Genomic DNA, 12,124 nt, shown 5'->3' on the forward strand with positions numbered 1-12,124 from the left:
AAAAAAAAAAAAAAAAAAAAAAAAAAAGTAAAATTTGGCGAAAAACTCAAAACTCTTGGATTCAGAAATAAAACATGTCACAGTGTATTGCAAACAAAACAAAACAAAAATGAGATAACAAAATACCCCAGCTGCTTGAATATTTCCACACACAGATCCGTGCTGCAGCTGCTGCCATCAAAGTGCTGCAGCTGCCTAAAGGATAAGAGCCAAATGGGGGATCTATTATGGATAATTAAGTCATAACATACACTACATTGTTACGGCGGACAGAGGAGAACCGGGAAGGATTCTGCTTTAAACACACACCAGCTGCACATCCATCTACCTCCAGGATGAAATCATTGCGTTTGCTACAGTTATTAGTCACGGTGACAAAAAAAACCTCTACTTTATGTGTTACTTTGAAATCAACATGGTGTGTATTTTTCTATCACGTCTGCTGCGGTGCAACAGTTAACATCTATGGATGCTTGAGGAGGAAGAGGAGGAGGAGGAAGAGTGGTGGCATCCAAGGCAGACTCTCGCTTACAGCTCTGGGATTTTGGTGAAACAGGAAAGTGTTGAATCTTTTCCAGATTTTTCTAAAGTCTCTCATTTGCTGTTATAATGAACCCCATATACACCCTGAGCCTCCTCTGGAGACCGAAGCCCAGTTCTGCTCCATACCCGACTCTTTAGAGAAAAGAAGAGAGCGAGAGAGAGCAACAGAGAGAGAGAGAGCGAGAGAGAGAGAGAGAAGCCCCAAGAAGAGAAGATGTTTTTGTCAGAGTCCCAGCCAGCTGTGTCAGAGGAAACAAAGGAGGTTCAGGTCATTACCTGGCTGTGGGACACGAGGATGTCTCCGGATCCAAGCTTTCAGAAGCTCTGCCTTGATGACTGGACCTTCCCTCTCACATGCTGCGGTCCAGTCAGGAAATCTGTCCAGGAAGGCTAACAGCTGCACACATTACGCTCTTCTCTCCTTCCTTCCTTCCTCATGCTCTCTGATATTGGGTTTTTATCTCACCAAGTTCACGTCTGGACTAAAACAACACAGTGCAAGTTTTTAATCCATTTTAATCCATGGAGCCATTTTTTGCTGTACAAATTCTGGAAATGCACTACAGGTTGCCGTGCATTAACAGGAAGGCCTAGACATGAATTGATGTGCGGTAGGTTTAATGATGTTCCTGAAAAAATGACTACAGGTTCTTAATTATCAAATAGTGTTTTGTTTCTCTCCATAAACAATACTCAACATTTTAAATACAGTTGTGGTCCCAAAGGTTTTATAGAACCAGAACCAAACGGAGAAGCACCACACATCTGGAACAGACTTCCAGAAAACTGTAGAACAGCCGAAACACTGAGTTCCTTCAAGTCAAGGCTTAAAAACCGGCTGTTGCTTTTGAACCATAATAAATGACCGACATGTTCAATGTGTGGTGATGCTTTTGGTGATGTAGCAAGCCATAAGAGCCCACATGTCATTGGTTTATTAATCAGCGACTGTATGTAGTTCCTATGACTTGTGTTTTTGTGTTTTTATGATGTAAAGCACTTTGAACTGACTGGTTGCTGAAATGTGCTACACAGATAAACTTGAATAATTGGTATAAAGTACAATGTAAAACACATTCATTACAAAAAAAAAAAAAAAAACCTGGCCCCCCCTGAACCAAGATTTCAGGCCCTGGGTTACTGCCCTCTTTCTAAAGTGAGGCCCAGCCTGTGTGTGTCGTTTGGTGGAACAATAGTTTGAATTCAGGTTTTTCTTTTTAAACAGCAGCCATCATGGAGCACATGAACCAATGAGAACAAACTAATGACATGTGATCAACTTCATATAAACTACTGTCTGCCACTATTTAGCTAAGGCGCTACATGGGAGTTTATCTCTGTTAGCATGTGTGGCAGAGCGTGTCAACGGTTTTCCTGAATGCCGGTTATCACCATGTGATCAGTGCAGCACAGTGACAAGATGGCTGCCGTAACCAGATCAAAGGAGTGGGTTGTGAGGCTGTGGCTGTGGTGAACCTCATGCGGCCTTGTAACACTTCACCGGCTGGTGTGGGCAAAGTGGAGGAGCAGGAGGTTACAGCCCATGTTAGAAGCAACTAATGCCACCCTGTTACATATAAATGACATGATTGTGAAGAAAGTAGTTTCAAAATAAAAGCCAAAAATTCAGAATAAAAGTTCTTTCATGAATTGTCCAGAGTCTAAACCAGGGGCTGAGTTTTTTAGAGACACGACCCTTCAAAACAAAACCACTTTTTACAATATCTTCTTTTGGATTTAAAAAAAATTTCATTAAAAGAAAAGAACATCAACTTCTTTGAACTCTTCAACTGCTTCCCTAAAAGGAAATGAATGCATTTTCTTTACTAGCATCATTAAATCTTAAAAAAGTTCTGCAACCTATAGAAGAAAGAAAATGACTTTACAGAAAACACTCACTACATTCATTCATTACCTTTACGTTCTTAAAAATTGCTCACCATCGTTGGTCAGTTGTTAAAAGTCACAGCAAGAGGTATAAAGAGCCTTTTATGACTTCATATATCTGTGTTTATAATCTGGAGCCAGTCATAAACAGATATTTCACTCAGTTGTAAATTTAATGAAGTTTTACGATTCCACCCAATGAGCTGCCAGTCTGTGAAGCAGCAGACTGCAACAGAATATTAGGAGCATGCTAAGAACAAATAAAAATATAAACTACGAGAATAAAGTCATAATATTACTAAAATAAAGTCACAATATTTCTAGAATAAATTCGTAGTATTACGAGAATAGTCAGACTTTATTCTCGTAATACAACTTTATTCTGAAAGTACTATGACTTTATTCTTGTAATACTAGCATTTTATTCTCGTACGTCTTCATTTTCAAAATACTGATTTTATTCTGTTTTTTTTTTTTACTTTACTTAATTTCATTTTTAAAATTTTGTAATACTCTTGTACACCTATAACAAAATTTAGTGGGATTTTTTTTTTTTGTCTTGTAAAAAATTTTTTGAAAATTTGAACTGAAGTTATTTTAGGAGCTTTTCTGTTCTAACAAACAACAATAAATAAAAAGAGGTGAAAACGTTGTACCTTAATTTAAACTTCTCATTCTTTGTTCGAGCTGGAAGCATCATCAACTCTCTGGATCCGTCTGGGATTCTCTGCGTTCTGGTCGTCGTGACGACACCAGTCGGGCTTACAGAGACAAAACGAAGAACAGAGGAGCGCCACCAAAAACACCACAACAAGCTGTGTTATGAATTTTTTATTATTATTATTATTGTGAAATATGGTCTTGCATTTTTCACTACCCCACAGAATAGGGTAGTCATAAATAAAATATTCTTACAAAATGTTGCAATAAATCACAAATCAAACTATTTTTTGTTTTGTTGCTTTTTTTTTTGTACAGTTGATTGTTTTTATTTATACATAGATCATATTTACATTTTTGCCCTTTTCTTTTGTTTTTGTTTTTTTACAATGCTGAGAATGAATAGTGTACCATTTATATAGTACAAACATTTCCTTCGATTAAAAGCAGAGGTATAAAAGCTCTCCTCTGTCCTGAGAAGACGCTGGCTTCTACTCTAGTGCATTTTATCGTCAAGGTTTTTAAGGCTACGCGGGCTTCACCTGATGCACACACACACACGGCGGGTTCATCATCATCCTCATCATCATCACGGTCATGGTGGTGGAGGACGAGGGAGCTCATTTTCCTGAACTGCGTCTGCTGATTGTCCCTGGCACAGACCGCCCTCCCCCCCCTCCGCACTCTTCCAACATTAAAGCTGCTGCCGACTGCCTGGGCTGAATCACCAATTACGATCTGACAACGTATTTGTTCTTTCAGTCCGTTACAAATGCCGCAGGGGTAAAATGTCACAGAGTGTGAGGGCCCACGCTCGTCACATTATCTGCCGTACGCCGATGACCCACTGAGAAACAACAACAAAAAACTAAAGTCAATTTCCCACCGCGGGGGGGGGGTGGGGGGGGGTGGAGGAGCGGGGTTTGTACTTTTCTGTGTGTTTTGGTTTCCCGGATGGAGGGAGTCGGTGCAGTGCTCCCTAGTGGTAACAAAAAACAACCACACATTAAAAGAGAAAGAAAGAGGAAAATAAAATAAAAGCCCTTTTCTTTCTGTTTCTGCGACAGAAATCCATAAACAAAAAGAAGTGAAGCGGATAATTGGCGGGAACCGTGAGCCTCTTACAGGACGTCCTACGATAACTCCAGTCCTGCACGCAGACGCAGGCCGGTTAGCAAACAAGCACTGAGCACACCAGACGGCAGAGGAAAGCGTGGCGTCGACTCCACTCACTCCCAAACTGCAACACTGCTTTTGTTCTCACAACTTCATGTTTTGTTTTTTTCATCCTACCTGTCCAGCAGGTAAACTGTACAGCCTACAAATCTAGGTTTGGAGGACCAAACGGTGCAGTTTGCACTGCAGGAAAAAAAAAACCTCAAAGATTTAAAAAAAAAAAAAAACTACATATTTGATACACTAGAACACATGGTGTCTCTTTGGATTGTTGTTCAACTGGATTTGAAATAAAAAACAAACATAAAAAAAAAATCAATATTGATCTAAAATAAAAGATGCATCAATGTTTTGGGACCAAAAAGTGCTTAAAAATACAGAGTGAACCTCTGTGAAATGAGAAGCTTCAGTCGGTGAAATCAACATGTGGCTTTTGTGTTTCCTTCTTTAACTTTTTTTTAAACCTGTCGGTACACTGCAAAAACATAAAACCTTACCAAGTTAGTTTCATCTAGTTTCCAGTGCAAATATCTCAGCATAACGGTCAATAATTAGTTGATGAAAAATTACTTCTTCCATTGGCAGATTATTTCACTTGTAGCACGTCTCATCACTGAAATAATCTGCTACTGGAACTAGGACTTCCTCATCGATATTAAGGAATTATTGACTTAAAACAAGCTCCTATAACTTGCTGGAAAGTTACTGCCGAGTTAGTTTTGTCTCATCAAATGTGCTGAGATATTGGCTCTAGAAACTAGACCAAAGGTTCTGTGGTTTTGTCGTGCAGCTTCCGTCTACGGACTTTCTAATCAGAGCCAAAAGCAGAAATAAAAAAATAAAAAAATAGAGCGAACGCTTTAACAGCAGCCATTAGTATGCTACCTGCAGAGTTGCATGCAATTAAAACACAAAAGTAAAACCTCCCTCCCACCCCGCTGTCTCCCCTCCAGTAGTCTGGGCTCGGATGAAAGATGAGGACTGCATAAAAGCTCATTGACAGGCAGATAACGCCGGGATCAAGCTAATATCCATCCAAGGTTCTACAACACACTAAAAGGATATGAATTGAGCCGTTTGACACGGAGAGATAGCGCGCGTCTCGATCCTTTCATTACAGCGGAGTCTTAAGAGTTTCACTCCAAAATGGAGACATACCCAATTTAAATAAATTACAACCTCATCAGGAACTGCGATGGATGCCGTAAAGCCGCCGCGGATTACTTAACTCGCCGTTCGCCGCGTCCGTTTAGCTTACAATCTGGCGGCAGCAAAAAAAAAAAAAAAAGAAAAAAAAAAAAAGGGGTTGTAATGTGGATTTGTTAGGAGTGAAACACAGAAGCAGCAGCTCCTTGTGATAAAAAGATAAGGTTGCCAGGACAACACACGAGGCCCTTCAGTGCTTTTTTTTTTTTTTTCCCAGTCGTCGATTAACCGCAAACGAAAGTGATCAGTGTCGAGAACGCTAATCTGCTCCTGCGCTGCAAAAACACAAAATCTTACCAAGTTACTTTGGTCTAGTTTTTAGTGGAAATATCTTAGTACACATGAAATAAGACTAAACTGACTTACAAGTAACTTTTCAGCAAGTTTATTTAACTTGGAACAAGATGTGTTTCCCATGTTATGTGAAATAACCTGATAGTGGAACCGGCACGTTTTTCATCAATATTAAGGAATAGATGACTTAATACAAGCTCTTATATCTTGCTGAAAATTTACTCATGAGTTAGTTTCGTCTTAATTCGATTGTACTAAGATATTAGTACTAGAAACTAGACTAAAAAAAAAGTCTTTTTGATCTAGTTTGCGTTTGGATTGACTGGGCGTTTGTGTGCATGCTGGAAAAAAAAAAGGGGTCTAGCTTGTGGAGACAACAGAATAAAATCAGTGGTTTTCACTTTAAATTAAAAGTAGGGATGCACTGATCAATTGGTCAGAGTTGTGGCAATTGTCCCATGTTCTTTTGATTGACTCTGATTGGTGATGTCAAATCCCCAGTTTTTCCTTTTTTTCTTAAACATAAATTCCTCAATTCCATAAAAACTAAGTTTCTCTATCAGGCCTTTAAATGTCTCTCCCAGTTTGGTGCACTTTTACAGCGAAGTCCCGATGAATAAAGCTGGAACATGTGCTCTGACACATAATGTCATTTCTCTATCAGATTCAAACTGCAGCACATTTTTTTAATTTTTTTTTTCCTGTGTGTTTTTATTACTTCTTCAATCGCTTACATTCCATAAAGAATCTGGGAATGAGCCGAACATAAGAAGCGGTACCAGCCTCGGAAAAACAAAAAACAAAAAGGCTTCTTGGTTGCACCTCTAAACGAAAATCCAAACGGAGGGGCAGTCTGTGCTACATGTCGTACTGAGAAAGTGCGCAGGGACACGTCGACTCCGGGCTGTCGAGAGCGACGATGGAGCCGCCGCCGCAGAGTCTTAGCAGAAGAAGATCTCTCCGTCCATGGGGGGCTCGGGAACATGCTGAGGGTCTGAGGGGAGGAGAAGACAGGAGTCAGTGTCGGGATCTGTCACACAGAACCATTAAAGGAGAGTCAACAGGCTGCCTGAGGGAGCTGCCTAATGTGCTGCATGTTCATTTCACAGCCATCATCTCCAAATGTATTTGTGCTTCTCTCATGTCTCGCTGCTTTTAATACCACGTCATTTTTTTCTTTACTCCTCTCTCTGCTGCATCTGTCTGATCTGTAAACACAGCAAGGATCTTGAATATAGGATGGGAAAGAAAAAAAAAGGAAAAGAGTGCTGCAACTCCTCCCCTCCCTTCCTGAAATGTAGGACAGCTGAATAATTTACTCTCCAAACTAATTTACTCCTGCAACAAATGTGCGTGTCGCCTTGGCGACCCGTGCGAAATACTAATCGGGTCTCTGTGAAAACAGGGAGGCAAGAAAAGAAAGAAAAGGAAGAGAAAAGAAGGTGTTGTCTGATCAGACGCTGATGGAGTTGAAACCCAGAAGCTTCCAGTGATAAATGTCTGTGTAGTTCACGAGACGGATGAAGCAGCCTCTCTGGTGTGAGCGCTGACGAAGCTTTTCTTTGATCTGGGTACTCAAATCTCCCGCTTATCCTCTTCTGGAGGATGAAACGAGTCAAAGGAGCAGCCACAGTCCTGATTCTGATCACAACTGTTCGCAGGCGGCTGAAACAGAGGATGGAGCGACGGGGCTACATGTGAACCAGGTCGACACGGAGGAGCTTCATGAGTTCATTCAGTACAACGTCCAACTTAGGTTGAGTTCAGCGAGTAAATTACTCTAAAAACAAATGAGAGAAATGGTTTCAAAATGTGGCTTTTATTTCATCCGCCCCTTCTGTGAGTCGTATGATGGAGTATTAAGGCCAGCCTGCGACAATTTTTAATCAATTATGACAATAATCATATTAGCAGGAGAAAGATGCAAAATTACCAGAATAAACATATTAAAATTACGAGAAAAAAGTTTCTTCAATAAGAAAAAGCTTCCAGAGCCATCAAGATCAGTTTGTGGTTCTTTCTTCAAAACATACAGCTTTTAAAGTTTATAATTCTGTTACTGGTAATAATCTGATGCTGATGGGTAAAACATATTAAATATATCTATAAAGTCTGTAAAACTCGTACCAAATCATAACTTCATCTTCAACTTTCCTCAACTGAATTTTTCTTATTTTTGATGTAAGAGTATGTAAAGAAAACTACAACTTTATTCTGGTAACATTATGAGTTTATTCTTGTATTATTTTGACTCTGTTATCGTATTTCTGTAATTTTATGACTTTATTCTCATGATTAAATAAAAAAAAAAGATATCTTAGCCTGGTCTTAATACTTTGAAATAAAAGCTGTAAAAGATGTTTGTCAAACAAGATGGCCGCCTTGGGCGCGTTCACATCACTCTGAACTATGCAAGCTACGGGAAAAACCCCCAAAATTTCCAAAGATATTCAAAAACCAAAAATTCAATCAACCAATAAAATCGATTCATCGCCCAGAGCTGGTTTTCACATATTTTCACTAAGAGAGCTAGTAGATTTGACTATATAATGATATGTGCAGAATAAAGACACAATCTTTATTCTCTAAAGTAGTTATCTGAGCTAGAAATGGAGTGCTACTTCCAACCATGTTTAAAGTTTTGGCTTTCCATGGAAAGTTGTTGGGAATGCATAAAAACTGCAAAAGAAAAGAACAAAAAAAAAAAACCTTCTGGGAAACCTTGAAACTTTGCACCCCTAAAATACATCCAACACATCTGCCATCCATCCTAAACATGAGTCTTATTTTCCTTCTGCATCTCCATGTGCACCCTCCCCCCCCCGGCTCCTCCACCCATGGTAAAACACTCCACTTCAACTCGCTGTAAGATGCTCAATAATTCATCGGAATCCATCGGCATTCCCTACCTGCCGCCTGTGCGCTGCCACCTTTGCTCTTCTTCTTCTTCTTCCCGTCTTTGTTCTTGGTCTTGGCCAGCTGCAGGAAGCCCTTGGAGATCTGGCTGTTGGTCTCGGAGCTCTTGAGGCTGCCGGAGGACGACGAGGTGAACGGGTTCAGGCCCTTCCTGCTGGCCTTGGAGCGCTGGGGCTGCAGCCTGGGCAGGGTGGAGGACGAAGACGAGGAGGAGGAGAGCTCCAGGGGGTCCAGCTCCAGGGACTGGGAGCTGCCCAGGAACAGGGATTCGTCGGACGTCGTGGAGGGAGTCCTCTGGAGGCACGGGAGGGAAACGTGAGCCGGTGCTAACATCAGCGCAACTCAGGAGTTCATTTACAGCAAGAAACAGGAGCTTGTTTTAGGTCAATAATTCCCTAATGCTGATAAATTCAGTAAAATATTAAAGTATTGGTTAATAAGGCATTATATTCATCTTATTAGCAGGGATGCACCAATCCACTTTTCTCACTTCCATTACCGAAATGTGAGGGTTAGTATCTCAGTTTTTTGTTTTGTTTTTTTTTTTAAACACAGACAAGAATTTACTGAATTACAAATTTATTTGATGACTCTGCACCAGTACAGCTAAAAATACACCAACAGCTTCAAAAGCTGGTCAAACATGTATAAATAACTTTAATTTGTCCAGTCAGTGCTATTAAAACAGAAAAACAAAACAGAAACTGACAAAAACAATAGGTTGATGACCTTGGTCAAATGTGTAGAAACAAACTGCAACAAATCTTCTTTTAAATGGCTCAAAGTGTTTCTAAATTTGATATAAAATAAATAATAAAGCATGACATCACTCAGAGCACAAAGTGTAGAATTAGACTGAAAAGATCTGCCATTACGCACACCGTCACAGATACCTGATCTAGAATTCTTTTCAATATCGGAACAATACTGATATCAGTATCAGATCGGTGCGTCTCTAGTTAGAAGTGAAATAATCTACCTGTGGAACTAGCAGCTTTTCAACAATATCAAGAAATTATTGACTTAAAATAAGCTCCTGCATCTCGCTGGAGAGTTACTTGTAAGTTAATTTTGTCTTCTTGCATCAAAAATACTTGCTAAGATTTAATGTGTTTTGAAGATTTAATGTTAATTAAAGGTGAGAATAATGTCCGACTCAGAGTGAGAGGAAAAGCTGATCCGTTTGGATAAAACCATGTTTATCCCCCTTTAAGACGGAGAGACTCCGAGCCTCGGCTCCACCTGCAGGACTCAAGTCGTCATATTTCCCTGACATCCGTCCCCCCCGACTCACCTCAGACAGCCGCAGCTCTTCCATCCTGTGGATCTGCCGCTGCACAGCCTCCCTCTCCTTCTCCAGCTTCCTCTGGGCGTCTCTCAGCCTCTCCAGGTCTCTCTGGTACTCTTCCTTCTTGCTCTGCAGCTCCTTCCTCTCCTCCTCGAGCTGCTTGTGCTGCTTCTGCACCTCCTCCTCCTGCAGTGGTTGGGAGGCAGAGGGATCACTTTGATGAAACACCACCACTCACAGAAGCCCATGTTTATTTATCCGATTTGTGGTAAAGACGTGAATGCGATTCTTGGAAAGCTTTTAAAAACACGCTACGGGTTTTGAAGGTCGATAAATGTGAAGCTTTGAAGAACATAATGTGTCCTGTGATTTGTCTAAGCGCTGATTTCACTCGATTACACCTCAAGAAAGCTCAACCTTAGGAGGAGAAAGATCCTAAGATTTAATTAAGGTTTTTACCCCCTCAAATTTTGTCAGATTATCAGTCTAAAAATTAACTACACACAGTGCATGGAAAACACATTCATACTCTATAAACTTTGTCATCTTAAAATAAGCCTCAGTGGTTGAGTATTTTATAGGGTTGCACCGACTGCAGTTTTCCGGCCGATCACCGATGTTTAAAGAGGACCTATTTTGACAAATTGGACATTTGTCATAATAGGTTGTACATTTGTGTTGTTAATGTACAACTTTTCAGATGTACATTAACAACACAAAGCATCACAGGATGTGGTTAAGGTGAAAGGCACATCATTTCACCTTAACCACATCCCATAAACACAAACAATCACTTCAATCTGCATCTCACATCAAGCTGGAAGTACTTTGAACTGCCTCGGTGCTGAAACGTGCCATACAAATAAACTCGATTGACTGATTATTTGACTTTTCAAGCAACTAAGGAAATGTGTGAAGAGAACTAGAGTTTCTACTTTATAGCACGATGTGGAAGTTCTGAACTCCAGCATGAAGCGATCCCCACTCCTGGAAAACTTGGAGCCTGACGTGGAAAAGGAAGGCGGTGGAAGCAGGTCTCACCTGCAGGTGCACCGTGGACTCTCTGTCGGAGAGCTGCTGCTCCCTCAGCTCCCACTCCCTCTCCCTCCTCCGCTTCTCCTCGGCCAGAGAGGCCTGCTGCCTCTGCAGGGAGGCCAGCTCCTGCCGCTGCTTCTCCAGGCTGCGCTGCTTCTCCTGCTCGATCAGCGAGCTGGGCCGCGACGACTGGCGCGACAGCGACGAGCACGAGGAGGAGCGCTCGCTCAGGGCCTGCCGCTGGTCCTCGATGTAGCTGTCCTGCTGGACCACCACCGCCTGCCGCCGGCAAAGAGCACATCAGACCCACAAACTCTTTGGATTTTAAGATGATGGGGATTATTTGTTTGTTTTTGTTTTTACCATTACATTGCAAAATCTGAATTTTACCAAGTACTTTTCTGGTCTAGTTTCCAGTGTAAATGTCTCAGTAGTAAGTAAAACAAAACCAACAGACAAGTAACTTTTCAGCAAGATATAGGAGCTTGTTTTGATTTGGTAGTCTTTACCATTTTGATGAAAAAGACAAAGATATTTCAAGTTATAATATGGGAAAAATGTTTTGTTCCATTGGCAAATTATTTCACTCATAACTAGTACTTTTTCTTAATCAGTTTTAAGGAACTGATTCACATTTTTCACTTTCAATACCAATATCAAAATCTGAGGTTTAGTAATGGCCGATACCGATCTGAAACAAAAAACAATGCTGCACTGATTTAAAATGTTTTTTTTTTTTTTTTTTTTTACATTTTGTTTAACACACAGGCATAAATGTACTAAATTACAAATGTATTTGATAATTCTGCACCAGTGCAGCACACCTAAATACACCAAAAAGCTCAACAAGTTTAGTCAAACGTGTAAAAAAACAGATCTTTAATTTGTTCATTAAGTGCAAATAGGAGCATAACAGCCAATGTGATATAAATAATAAAGAAAGTGAAACTGACAAACAATAGATTGGTCAAACATGGAAAAAAACTGCAACAAATCTTCTTTAAAATGGCTCAAAGTGTAGTTACATTCCAAATATAATGTTAAATAAGTAATAAAGCATAAAGTCACTTAGAGTAAAAAGCTTAGAAATAGACTGACTAGATCGGACACGCTGTCAAC

General features: G+C 40.4%; 1 protein-coding gene across 3 annotated transcripts in view; it reads right to left on the reverse strand.

Annotated features, from left to right (window-relative positions):
• Window positions 1-5,669: 5,669 nt before the first annotated feature.
• akap13 (A-kinase anchoring protein 13) overlaps window positions 5,670-12,124 on the reverse strand; it is a 43,333-nt gene continuing 36,878 nt past the window's right edge. For all 3 annotated transcript variants that reach the window (XM_015061313.1, XM_015061312.1, XM_015061314.1), the window contains 4 exons: window positions 11,012-11,284; window positions 9,977-10,156; window positions 8,676-8,976; window positions 5,670-6,760 (listed from right to left, as the gene is read on the reverse strand). In XM_015061313.1, coding sequence (XP_014916799.1) covers window positions 6,708-6,760; window positions 8,676-8,976; window positions 9,977-10,156; window positions 11,012-11,284 — 807 coding nt within the window. In that variant the 3' untranslated portion in view covers window positions 5,670-6,707. The remainder of the gene's footprint in view (window positions 6,761-8,675; window positions 8,977-9,976; window positions 10,157-11,011; window positions 11,285-12,124) is intronic.

This window comes from Poecilia latipinna, unplaced genomic scaffold, assembly GCF_001443285.1.
Source record: "Poecilia latipinna isolate Pla-1442-1.1 unplaced genomic scaffold, P_latipinna-1.0 Scaffold1799, whole genome shotgun sequence".
Taxonomy (NCBI): domain Eukaryota; kingdom Metazoa; phylum Chordata; class Actinopteri; order Cyprinodontiformes; family Poeciliidae; genus Poecilia; species Poecilia latipinna.